At 47.5% G+C, this 13,510-nt stretch overlaps 1 protein-coding gene across 11 annotated transcripts in view; it reads left to right on the forward strand.

Moving 5' to 3' along the window:
- The first annotated feature begins 1,840 nt into the window (after nt 1–1,840).
- TSPOAP1 (TSPO associated protein 1) overlaps nt 1,841–13,510 on the forward strand; it is a 197,076-nt gene continuing 185,406 nt past the window's right edge. For 2 of the 11 annotated variants that reach the window (XM_019486347.2, XM_019486348.2), the window contains exon 1: nt 1,842–3,115. In XM_019486347.2, coding sequence (XP_019341892.2) covers nt 2,744–3,115 — 372 coding nt within the window. In that variant the 5' untranslated portion in view covers nt 1,842–2,743. Of the gene's footprint in view, nt 3,116–13,510 lie in introns of all 11 variants that reach the window. The other 9 variants (XM_019486342.2, XM_019486345.2, XM_019486341.2 and 6 more) reach the window with 6 other exon arrangements.

Consider the following 13,510-nt stretch of genomic DNA (forward strand, 5'->3'; position numbering starts at 1 on the left):
ACCAAGCTGGACAGATCCAGCTATTTAAAATCTGCTCTTGTTCATTACTGTTGTTCCTTGCTGAACTCTACCAAGTCAGTGATATTTTTCAGAGTAGAGGGGCTCAACTGTGGTTGTGGTACTTCAGCTGCAGTATCCAATTCTCCTCACCTGGATATAAGCCTGGGCATTTTGCTTGGTGTCTGATACTCTGATAGTGGAAATTTGCAGCAGTGCATCATAACTGCTCACACTCCCCAACTCAGACTCCCTGACCAGAGAAGCAGACAGCCTAATCTGAAAGCTGCTTGAGATGCTCATAGACCAGTGTGTGACCAGCCAAAACACAAAGTGCTGTGCAAGGCAATTTGAAACACGAGTGAACTGGATGGCTACAACTCTGTGGCCACTACTTCTGCCGTAGCTAACATCCCACCATGCTGCCCTGCACAAAGCTTCTGCAGATTTTCTCACAGCCATAATCCAAGACCCCAGCCTAGAGAGAGAAAGGGAGAAGCATAAAGCCTCATCCAGGCCCCACAGAAGAGATTCTTATTCACCCTGCCTGAGGTGAGGCCAAGACCAGAGACACTCCAGCTGCGTCCACACGAGACCGTGACTACTGTGCAGTAGTGTTGTGTGGCAGAAAGTGTAATGCAGTGCTACTGTGCAGTAGTTTCTGGCTACGGTACAGTTAGTGTCATGAAAAAACTGTTCGGCAATGCTACTGCAGAGTAACTCAGGTTACTTCACGGCCACTTAGTACTTGTTTATACAAGTACTAAATGACGGAGTAGTCAGTGTCTCGTGTGGACGCGACCTCCCTGTTCCAATGCACTTGATAACAAGGGAGCACTTGGGGGGATGTTTCCTCAAACTATCAGGAACCATAAGAAGTCTTGTCAACCAGGGAGGAAGAAAAAGCAACTCGCAATCCTGAGAGAGAGAGAAGGGAGGAATTGCATTGTGTTATGGAGCTACCTTCCAGCAGGTCAGGAACAAGCAGTACTGACAGCTAAGTACAGCATGTTCTGATTTGGCTGTGTTTGCATTTCATGGGGCCACCTTTAGTTACAACACTTTGGCAGTACTTCTGGAGCTTGTAGTGTCAGTGAAGACTTATTGAACTGCACTGTATCAGGAGTGCATAGGTGGGCACAGACAGAGAGCTCATCTGTCTGTTCTAGAGTATGATACCTCTGCATACAGGCTCAAAAATTGCAGTGATCTAATTTTTGCTATGTTACACTGCACGTTCCTGTCTAATTTGATCCTACAAGGATCTCCCTCTTGCATTCCTTCCCAGTTCCACCCTTTGAATTTACGGCTTGGCATGATTTCAGGTGGACCCCTAGCCTTTGCATATTGCGGCAGGCAATGGTTTCAGTTCGGTTGGTTGGCTAACTCTGTGAAATGGTTGCCATAGACTGCACACAGTGTGTAGGAGTCTTAGCTTGCCAGGAGGGAAGATGAACAGCATCTGAACCTTCCCTCTGATGAGACTGGAGCCGTCCGTCTGGCTGCTTTATTGGGAGAGGCCGCTGAAGGCAGAGCTGTGCTGACTCCTCCTGTAGGAAGCAACCGTTCATGCGAGAGCTGATGTGGGAATGCATCTTACTGACAGCAGCGTAACTCCCACTCCCATGCAGGACATTTCTGGCAAGCTTAAGGATTCTGTATTGTGAGCAGTCTGTGCAGGCTCCCAGGATGGGCTGCAGGGCTTTGAAAGCTGGTTCTGCTGAGGTCTCAGTGGTATTTAGGCCAGCTGTCAAAATACAGAGCTGCACTAGCCCTAGGGTTAGGAAGTGATTAAAGATTGTGATGGAAGGGAAGGAGGGGTCTCTGGTTCCGAGTCCTGCAGGGGTTTTAAGTGCCCAATATCAATTTTGGATCAACAGGGGTAGGTGTTGATTAGGAGTGTGCGTTCCTTATTTGACAGCTTGGTATTGCAGTACCCTAACCTCTAATCAATAGGCAGCAAACACACCATTCCAGCACAATTTCCATGGAAACCAACAGAGTCTCTTTCTATTGGAGGGCTTGCAGCGGTACGATCCTCCTAGGTGTAAGTCCTGTGTTAATATTGAAGACTTTGTGTTATTTGTGCTGGTGATTTTGGTGATTCCACGGCTGGCGATGGAGCTTGCACTGGAAAAATCCGGCAGGCAACACGGACGGATTCCTTGGAGCAGTAAGGGCTGACAACTTCCCCAACCCCTCCACCTACGTCATTGCTTCAGCGTGTGCGAGTATGAGGCAAGCACCAGATCGGACAAGGCCTCCGTAGCACAGAGCTGCAGATGAGCATCAGACCCTGAACTAATAAATAGGCCTGCTGGATGCTGTTTGTTCTGGACTCGAGAAGGGAGATCCTGCTGAGTGATGACAGAGACTGTGCATTGAGGAGCTGCAGCTGAGAAGAGCACTGAGCCTGATATTCTGCAGCTCATTTTGCAGCCTTTGTATGATGGAGAGGGGAGGGGGGGCTTGCAGTGTGGATCTTCTGCTTGCCAAACCTTTGACAGATCAAAATGAGGATGATACAAAACAAGCTTTTCTCAGCAGAGAGATGCTTCCCTTTCCTCTGATCCTAGTAGTGAAGAAATACAGTGCAGCATATTCCTGGGACTCTCTCTTGTGTGCTGGCTGTGATGCCTTCTGGGTTTTTATCCTACCCCCTGGAGCTGTGTGACTGCAGTAAAGTCATTGCTCTACCTAGGGTAGGATCTGCGCTGGAGAGAAGCATATTTCCCCACAGAAAGCCATGGAGAAGCAGGAAGAAATGAAGTCACATGCTGATTTAGTACAGGTGTCGGCATGGCAGAGCTGTCTGTCAGGGCATGGTAGCCTAGTACCTGGGGCTCCTGCTGTTCAGGACACAGTCTTGGTGACAGATCTACAGGAAGATGGAGTCCCTTTGGGAGATTCTGGCAGCAGGGTAGCTCTTCATCTGACACCTGAAGTGCCAGAGGCTGGGCTAGAGGAGGTCAGACACCAGTCAATCCTGGTCATAGCCCAAGAAGGCTGCCTCTGGACCCCAGGACAACAGAATCAGCCAGTGCAGTCTCTGGAGAACATTAATCCTCGGTGTGTGATGGAGGGGCTTGAGCATAACCCAATGGACGGATCCCCTAAGGTAAGGTCACTGCTGTTATGCATTTTGCTTCCAAGTGAGGAATTGCTGTGTGCATGTCCATCAGCTGGAGGGATGCACACTGGTGATTCAGCTGGGGCAGTTGTGCAATGGGAGGTGTTGACGTTGGTGTAAAGACAGACATGGGAAGTAGCTGTGTTTCTTCATGGCTGAATCCTGGCTCAGGCTCTATTAAGCCTTCCCCGTGGGGGTTGAGGCCAGTCCAAAGGAATGACTGTCTGTGCTGCTCCAGGGACTGGAAGCAAAGGCACTTGCCTAGTTCTCTGCCCTTTGGCAGGGTTCTCCCATAGGCTATTCTTTGTGTGGTGCTGGAGGGTGGTTGTGGATTCATGTGAGGGCTGTTTGAGCCTTGCTGCTTGGGTAGCTACTGCTGGTGGGAGCAGGCTGCTCCTTGGAAGGTGCAGCTGCTCTGCAGTGCAAGAGAGAAGGTAGAGCCTTTTGTCACTGGCTTCTTTCGCCATGGAGAGAGCTCTTGGTTTTCGGACTTGAGGATGGGTTGGGATTAATTGGCATCTTTTTCTGTGACATTCCCTGTCTGCCTGGGTTAATGCTGTGCCAGTTTGCTAGACCCCATGCCTGCACTGCGGCTTCAACTCCCCAGAGCAGGCAATGACTGGGAGCCTCCTCCCAGCACAGTGCCTGACTCTACGCAGATCTGGGAGAACAGGGTGAAAGCTCCCTGAACACCCACATGTGGGGTTTTAGGCCACTGCAGCCTGTGAGCACCCTCCTTCCCAGGAGGTGGTCCACTCCTTTCCACTGTTCGCTCAGAAAACTTACAACTCCTGTCAGATTTCCCACAGGACAGCACATGGGACACCGGGCTGGCTCAGCCAAGCTTCCTGAGGATGGGGAAAATAGGGTCTGAGCCTGTTCTTGATTTTTGGAGATGGAGAGAGGAGGCCTGAAAATGGATTTTACTTTCGTTTTACAACATCTATTCTGGTTGTGTCTGCCCTGTATTCCTGCAAGACTGTCAGCAGATTAGAGAAACTGCAAGTGACAGAGATTAAGTCAGAGGGAAATGATTTTATATCAGACACTTTTTTGGTTTTGAGCCTCTTTTTAACATGGAGGTTTGGAGGAAAAGCTCTCTGTTAAACATTTAGTCCACTGATTCACACTGAGAAATCTCTCAGTCCACAGCTCCAGGTCACCCAAGGCCTCCAGCACAAATGTGGGAGGCAACACTGGACATTCCTGGGGTTTCTTCAGGTTAAAAAACAGAGGGACCTCCTTCCTTTCCCAGGTCTTTCTGTCCAGAGAAGAAGACACTTCCCACATTTAATTTTAATCCTTTTCAGGAGAAACTGGAGGGCATGCAGCTGGGGGCCTGCACCCTCAGAAGGGGGAACAAAGAAAATCGGACGCTGGAAAGTAGGTGCTGTGGTGTTTGCAAGAATCTAGTGCCCTCTGTGCTGTTGTCCCTCATTAGCCATTTGTCCTACACAGAGCTGACAACAGCGCCAGACATAATTGCCCACTTCTCCCTGGTAAGGTAGTGGAAGCAGTGAGGGATGCTGAGAGTGCCAGCTGTGCGGGAGGTGTGAGGCGCTCACTAGTCCTGATGTAACTGTATGTAACCCACTGCTTGACATAGGTTGTGACTGCTGCAGCTCCAAGCAGGGGAACCTTGTCCTTCAGCTCAGGTTGTAGCAGCTCGTGCACTTTGCTGCAGAGGAGATGGGCCAAAATCCAGTCCTCGTGGGCGTGATCAGGGCATTTATGCTGCTCTTAGTCCCCCCCCTCAGCCTTGTCTCTCTCTATTCTGCTTGTTTGAGGATTTCTCTGAGAATCCTCCTGGCTTGGGGTCCTCAGCCTGTTTCCTCCTGCTCCCCTGTGTACTTTCCCTCTTTCAGTGGGCTGCCCTTCCCAGCCTCCGTATGTCAGGAGCAGAGGGTGGATTTGGTGAACTTTCCTATTGCTGTAGAGTGAGTCAAATTTCCAGCACTGTTAACTCATCCCCCCACCCTGGGAAAAAGTAAAATGCTTCATGCTGGTGTCAGACAGCTTTGCTGGAGCAAACACAAGGCATGTGAAGCTTATCAAGGGAGCCCTGAACTGTTCCGGGTGGTGGCCATGACATGATGTCCCTGGCGCTTGGCCAGTGATACGGTGATAGTAAATCCTGGTGCTTGCTGGATTGTGTGAAACATGTTGGTCAATCCAGTTCCTAGCAGACAGGTGCTTGTCACAGAGGGGACCCAGCATGGACAGGCAGAGACATTGTGTCCCTTTCCACATAGATGGTTATTTCTGGTCAGGGCTGGGCAACTTGGTGAGGGGAGTTGCGGGGTGGAGGGGAAGTGGTGCTGAAGCTGGCAGTGCTGCAATGTGGGCTGTGCTTGTTCTGCAGAGGTTTGGCCTCAGGATGTTAACAGGCTTGATCACTAGCATGTGGATTTACCCAAAAATAGCACATACCTTAGCAGGGCAGTTTCCATCAGCAAGCTCCCTTGCGGTGTTCCAGCACTGGGGGAGCACAGAGGGCCCAGTGCGGTCCTGTACAGAGTACATGGATGTGGCTATTCCTGTTAGAGGCACATTTAAGATTACAGTGAATAGCCTTGGGGCTGGAGGTGTGTGCTTGCCTGGAGTATGTGCCTATCCAGTCTTAATGTAGGCAAAGAACCCAGTGCTGTCAGTTCTGTAGTATTAGTGACCCCCAAACTGACTAGCCCCTCTCATTTTTGAGGATCTGATCGTACCCAGGCTATGCTTAGAAATCTGGAAAGTGATGGAAAGTAGTCAATTTTACAGCTCCTTAAAAAGGAGAGGAGAACACGGCCAAGGGACTAGCTCCCATCATTTTCAAAGCTTCTGATAGCAGCAGCCCTTTGATAGCTGCTGCTTCTTCTCCATTTCTGGGGCCAATTAGTATGCAGTAGCTGGAGGTCAGTTACATGATGAACCGGAGTGGGGCTGAAAGACACTATGTTGTGAAGCATTATGGAGATAACCACTGTTTATCACAATGTAAGCCGTAGGCAAAACATTGGAGCCAGTGTTGCGTTATGCAGTTAGGTGAATAATGTACTTATCAAGTAGAAGTGGAGCGTAATTCATGTTAAAGTAGAAAGTGACTCTTGGCTCATGAGAGAGGCATTACGTTGAGAGACAGAGAGTGGGAGTCACTTGAATGTCCCCGTTCAAGGACATCTAGGAGCAGGCAAAGGAACTCCTGAGATGCGTCCTTTTCCAGTGTCTGTGCACACAGCAAAACAAGGACCTGGACCAGGGCAGAGAGAGGCTTCTGTAAAGTCTCAGTGCAGAGCAGAGCCCAACTCAATAGCCCCAATTGCAAGTCTTCAAAAACTGTAAGATTTAAAAAAAAATATCATATTTGGGACTCTGCTACTTTGTGCCTTCTGGATCCTAAGCCTGCAAAGATCACGCTGGGTGACGCTTTCCAGCTTCTCATGCCTCCTAAGAGCTGGGGTGTTAGGAAAGCACCAAGTACAGAGCTCTGTAGCCTTCCCCTCTGATTTCCTGGATGGACCTTTAGGTGTTAGCAATACCCTGGAAGTCTTGACCTGGTTTAGGAGTGGGTATCTGAGGCCGTGAGTTTCTCCCTACTCCATACTGGGTCCGGTGCATGCCTTCCAAAAAGGGGACAGTGGTGGAGGGTTGTCAATGAGCTCTCCCTTGGGGAAGTCGCTTCACTCTCCTGCCCTACTTTTGCCTCTCCTCACAGGCAAAGCATGGAGGGGGCACTTTAAAGGCTCATTGCCCTGCCATAGCAGCATTGAAGTAGCTCTCTTCCACCACAGGCTTCTTGCCATCATTAGGGGCCACTGCCTAGCTTGATGGAAATCTGTCTACAGAATTGGCCTCTGGGTCTTGGGGAGAGCACAGCCACATACTAGCAGAGGGGACTAAAAGGGGAAAGAAAAAGGTAGAAGTTGATGGTAAAAAATATGTAGGGCCTGTAGTTCTGAAGATGGCAATTAACTTCAGGTGTCTAACTTAAGACCTCAGGTGACCCAAATGCCTGGCATCGGTGACCACATTATTCTTGGTTTTTCTATAGGAGGGCAATGAAATAAATATACAGGAACATCAGCAGCTTTGTGGTGATCATTAAGACTGAGAAGGCCAGAGGTGAAATTTTGGTCCCATTGTAATCCATAACAAAATGCCCATTGTCACTTATTAGGCCTGTTTTCTTGGCTGGGGGTCTGGGCCCCATTTCCATGGCTAGGGGCCAGGGGAAGCTGAGGATTCCCCACATCTCATCTAAACTGGCTTGTTGAGATCCATGGATTTGACAGCTGGCAGGGAGCATCATCTTTAAAACAGCTGCCACTTGTGGAATACCTCAAAGAATTGTCTTGTGGATCCTCCTCAATGTGCCCAGGCTGGAGCATCGCCTTCCAGGTGGGCAGACGGTGATGAAGGTAATGCTGAAGTGGGGTTGATTAAAGGAATGCCTTCAACTTGAAAAGCAGGCCGCCTAAAATGGCAAGTAAGCCTGGCTCCCTGTGGCATATCTGCCCAAGGTCCCCAGCTTCTTTTATCTCGCAGCCCCTCTGACAAGAAAAAATATGATGGTGCAATTCTATGTGTAGTGCAAATCCGCTTTGCAGTATAGGAGATGAGTGGCTGCAGCCACTGCCAGCAGGGCCAGAGTTCAAGTGGCAAAGAGCCAGCAAACCAGTGTGTGACTCTGTAGTCCAGTGGTTCGAGCACATGCTTGGCAGAGGGAGTCCTGGGTTTTAGTTCTGATGCCAGGTCTGTCTATGCATTTTACATTAGATGGATATTGGTTAAAAAACCAGAAGTGACTCTGGCAGTTGTAGGGGCTAGAATCCATCACTTCCCACTCCCAGGGCAGTACCCTTGCTGGCCTATAGAGGAAGGTTCGGTCTTGCTACTTCTCCTTCTGGCCCCCTGAATCTTGCATTTTTTACTTCCCAGTAGACTAGCCACAACAAAAAGAGCAGGGTGCCCCTAGCCTGATGGCTAGGGCACTCTCCTAAGAGATGCTGGTTTGAGTCTCCTCAAGTTGAGGAGCTCTTAGAACATGGGCCTCATTTCCAGAGTGAGTGCTCTTGCTACTGGGCATAAGGTAGGCAGGTGCAACTGGCCCTGTTTGTATGGCACTTTTACAGAGCACTCATGTAGATTGATAGTCTCATTTTAAATTCTCAGTCTGGGAAGTGGTTGTGACTCATGGGATTCTGGTTTGTGGCAAGAAGGGTTTTCTATTCTACGCTGAGCAGTGGCAGCCTTTATCGTTACTCTAACCAAGCACTTCCCATTAGAACCTGCTACTTTCTATTTCTTATAACTTTATCAAAAATGAAACTTTTTCATGCTGGGTCTCTCCCTCAGGTTGGATCTGTTGGTAAGTTTGAAAAAAAAAAAGTTTCAGCCATGACAGCTGGTAAAAAGGTAGGTCACTGAACTAATATTAGGGAGGCCTGATCAAATTCACTCAATCATGCTGAAGGAATTAGCTGAAGAAATCTCAGAGCCATTGGCAATACAGTATATGCAAACTCGTAGTTGAAAGCTGAGGTTCCCCAGAGCCTGGAGGAGAGCTAATATCATGCCGATTTTTATAAAAAAGGAAAATGGAGGTCCAAGACCTGTCTGTCTGACTTCCATACTTGGAAAGTTATAGAGCAATTTATAAAATGGTTGGTTTGTAAATATCTGGAGAACAAAAGCATGAGCACTGGCACTTGGGATAGATTTAAATCATGTCAAAACAGCTTAATTTTTTTTTTTTGACCAGGTAATTGGTTTGGTGGATAAAGGAAAATGTGGTGGACAAACCTGGGATTTTAGTTAGACTTTTGATACAATCTTGCATGCCATTCTCCTAAGCAAGCTGGAAAAATGTTGGCAATATTACCATTAGGTAGACAGTCAATCATTGTATATCTGCAAGCAAAAAGTAACTCTATATGGATCAATGTGAGATTGGCAGGAGGTCTCAAGTGAGGTTCTTAGGGGGTTAGTTTTGGGTGTGCTGTTGTACAACCATGTTATTAATGATTTGGATGCAGGAATCAATAGTGATAGACTGGGATTATAGTGGAGCGCAAATAGGCCTGTGCGAAGCGGCTAGTATTTGCTTCGGATTTGGATTTGGTCAATTCAGGGGACAGTGATTTGATTCGGTGATTCAAATCACTGTCCTGATTTGATTTGGCCGAATCTGATTTGGAGAGTCGGCAGTAGCCCCTGAAGTCAGGAGGCTGCACCAGGAGCGGGGAGTCCCGGGGCTTTTCTCTGCTTTTTTTTTTTTTTTTTTTTTTTTCCTTAAAGGGCCAGAGCCCCGGCAGGTGGGGAGCTTTGGAGATTCGGAGAGCTTTGAATTGATTCGAACCTTTAAATTGGTCCCCTGATTCGATTTGGATTCGGAGATTCAGCTGCTGAATCGGACTGAACCTCCTCCAAATTGAATCGCCACCCGAAGCTTTGCAAAGTCCTAAGCGTAAACTCAACCTAAGTCATTAGTATGAATGGTATAGTACTTGTTACTGGTTTGGTTTCCCTGAAACTTTACGTAAACGTGGTCATGGCATTTTTAGAAGGACATTGGGAAAGTGGAGATAGTTTGGAGGCACGAGGCGAACATCAATGGGCTTGGAAGCATGAGGAAAAGTTTAAGGAACTCAGTGTGCCTATACATGTACATTGAGGCAACACTGTACCTAGACTGTTGGTGTCCCCGGGCGAACTTCAAGTACCTGGCACCCTTCACCAGAGATGATGGTAATAATAATAACAAAATTACCACGTTCAGGTCCCCTTTCTTTCTAGACCCCAGGTGGTCGCCCAGTTTGCCCATGCCTGTCTCCAGTTCTGCATTGAGGCTGCTCTAATGTGTTGTAATTACAGAGTGTCAGAGCAGACTCAATTAATCGAGTCTGCTGGAGTGTGGTAATTACTGCGCTGTAGCAGACTCCAGCGTCATGTGTATCAGCATCCCCATGCTGAAAAATGGCCGCGGGGGCACTTTAATTAAAGCTTGTTTAATGAGCTTTAGTTAAAGTGCCCCCACCACCATTTTTCAGCATGGGGGCTCTGATGCATGTTATGCTCTGGGCGCTTTAATTAGACCAGCTCTAATAAAAGTGCCTCTTCCCCACCCCTCCCTCCTGGAGCACATGTATAAACACCCAAAGTGTGCATAGTTTAGAGAAAAGAAGATTAAAAGGAGGCATGATGATAATTTTCCGGTGTATGCAAGGCTGCCGTAAAGAAGATGGTGATTTTTTTTTTTGTTCTCCCTTGCTACACAGTAGGACATGAAGCAACGTTACAACAAAGCAGACAGATATAGCTCAAATCTCAGATAAACTTCTTGACCGTTTGGTCAGCTGTAGAATCTCCTTTATTGGAGGCTTTCAAGCAGAGTTTCAAGAGGCACCTATCTGATGATTTAGGCATAGTAAATCCTGCATCTCTTTAGGGGGTTGGCTTAGATCAGTGGCGGGCAATTATTTTGGGAAGAGGGCTGCTTACTGAGTTTTGGCAAGCTATTGAGGTCCGCATGACAGGCAGCCAGGGGCAGATAAATATTTATTTTCTAAATTTTTTATGGGCTCTGCAGGCCAGATAGCCCGTATCTGGCCTGTGGGCCGCATTTTGCACACCCCTGGCTTAGATGATTCCTTCATGTCCTTTCCAGTGGTGTAGGTTTTTTTTTCTGTCCAGTTTGTTGAATATGGTGGTGGTTTGGAGCAGGATTTTGGAGTTTGGCTCATCTGGTACCTTTTCGTACTCATGTGAAAATTCAAGTGGGCTTGATAAACAGGCGGAAACAACCACTTGTGGTTGCTTCTTATCACTGATTAAATACATTAATTTTCTGAATATTCCAAGTATCCCAGGAGTGTTCCTAGGCCTGATGAACAGAAAGTGTGTGCTCCAAATTGGAAACGGAAGAAAAATCATTATTACAAGTTCATATCATGTGTAAAGCAAAACTCAGTCTGGGCATCCAAAATCAGTTAACTTTTGGAGATTCTATAGAAAACCTATTTACCCTTAGGGCCTCCTGCATTGAATGATATAGAAAAAAAGAGTGATGTAAAGCAAAGATATCAACAGAAGATCTTCCAAATAGCAGGTATCTGGAAGCAGATGGCTTCAGCTGTGATCTTTATATAGTTTTTCAGGAGTGTTTTGCATCTCAGGTACTTTTATCTGCTCCATAATTTCCATAAGGGGGACGCTAGAGCACACCTTCTCACTCAGCTGCAGCAGACAGCTTGGGCCACGACTAGCCCACTCACTCTCTGAAGTGGTGGTGGTGGGGGTTGTGAGGGAGGTGTAAAGCATCCTGGGTTGCTGGGGGCTGGGAGTTGACTTGAATCAGGAGGGGAACTGGGACAGAAATTCAATAAACTGATTTAACCTAATTGGTTAAGTCTGATACTACATCCATTCAGGTTTATCTTAAACTGGTTTCAGCCATTTTGAAAGCAGTTTGTTTGCACTAAACTTCTGCTGTGTTACAGATTTGAACAAGGTTTTTGATTGCTTATACTGGTTTATGTGTAATTTCTGTCCCTAGCCTCTAGCTACTTGCAACAGCCATCAGAGATTCCTTGGTGATCTAGAGCAGCGGTTTTCAAGTTGTGGTCTGCAAACCCCTGGGGATCTGTAGACTAAGTGGCAGGGGTGTGCGAAATGGATTTGGATTCAGCCCAAATCAGGGACAGTGATTCGATTTGCTGATTCAGATCACTGTCCCTGATTTGATTTGTCTGAATACAAATCTAAAGATTCGATGCTGATACAGAGAATCAGTGATTTGGCCATAGATACAGCTTTAAACGGTTTTTCTACATACCTCGAGGTACCAGGCACGGTTCATGAACTCTGTGGTGCTGGGGTATATGGAGCATCCCACAGGAGCATGGGGGTCCCCTCTGCATGCTTGGTGTCAAACCTGAAAGTGGAGCAGAACTACTTCTGGTCCACTTCCAGGCCCGCTGGGGAACATGCCAGCACCCCCTTCCTCCCCCCTCCCCGGCTCAGTGATCAGCTGCAGGGGGACCCCAGATGCCCCCCCAGACCCAGGAGACACCAGTCACTGAGCCGGGGGGCATAGGAGGTCCCCAGCATGCTCCCTAGTGGACCCAGAAGTGGACCAGAAGTGCTTCTCACCTTTCTATAGACAAGCTTCCTTGGATCCAGAGTTTCCTTCAGAAGCAGAGGGGACTTTTTTTTTGTTTTTTTTTTTTTTTTTTTTAAAGGATGAGATTATCATGGGACTATTGTCCAAGCCCAAGGCATAACACTATGATCTTGGAGCATCTCAGAACTAAAGTTCTTCTCCAGGCTTCCTTCTGTACGTACACACAAGTTGGACACTTCTCACATGGACCTCCAACTGGGGGAGAACTGAATAGAAGTAACGCTTGCATGGAGGCCTGGCCCAGACAAACTTTAATCTTCCTTGGGCATGCCTACATGTGCTGCTATGGTGCTGTTGTTACTGTGCCATCATTTAGTATTTCCTTTTGGAAGTACTAAAAGACAGCACAGTAACAGCCCATACTACTCCATGTGTGCTGTACATGCTTATTTTTAGGTACTACATCACCATAGCAATGTGCTATAATGAGGCAGTGCGTCATTTCAGTGACATAGCTGCAGCATCATGGTTTTTGCCCACGGATGCTATGTCGCTGTAGTGTGTTGCTATGGCGATGTAGTGTCACATGTAGACTCGTGGGCATTGCCCAAACTCTAAAACTTGAACAAAATATATTAAAATGCTGTCCAGGATAATAAGGAGCAGAAATCACTGTAGTATCCATTTGAAACCTCTTTTTGCAACATTTAAAGGGAAAATCCAGTACTGCCTGCTGCCTAGGTGTCACCCTGTTCAATTTTGAACAAAATGAATCTAGATTCACGTTTAATTCATAGACTGTAAGGGACTGGAAGGGACCTCGCAAGATCATCGGGTCCGGCCCCCCTGCTCTAGGCAGGAAAGACAAGTGGGGTCAGGTGACTCCAGCGAGGTGCCCATCCAGTCTCCTCTTGAAAATTTCCAGGGTAGGTGATTGCACCTATTCCGCAGAGCTGGAATAAGCTCTGCGGGAGCTTATTCCAGTCTGGACACCCTGACTGTGAAGAGGTTTTTCTTAGTGTTAAGCCTGAAATGGTCTTCCAGCAGTTTGTGGCCATTACTAATAGTTTTCCCCAAGGGTGCCCTGGATCTGTGTTGTCCTGGCAAGACGTGGCCAGTGGTGTCCCTCAGGGGTCCGCACTTGGTCCAGTGTTTTTCAACTTCTTTATCAATGATTTGGATGTGGAGGTGAAGAGCTCACTGGCCAAGTTCATGGATGACACCAAGTTATGAGGGAGTGTAGTCATGCTTGAAAATAGGCTGCAGATATAGTTGGA

Source organism: Alligator mississippiensis, chromosome 14 (genome assembly GCF_030867095.1).
Source record: "Alligator mississippiensis isolate rAllMis1 chromosome 14, rAllMis1, whole genome shotgun sequence".
Classification (NCBI taxonomy): domain Eukaryota; kingdom Metazoa; phylum Chordata; order Crocodylia; family Alligatoridae; genus Alligator; species Alligator mississippiensis.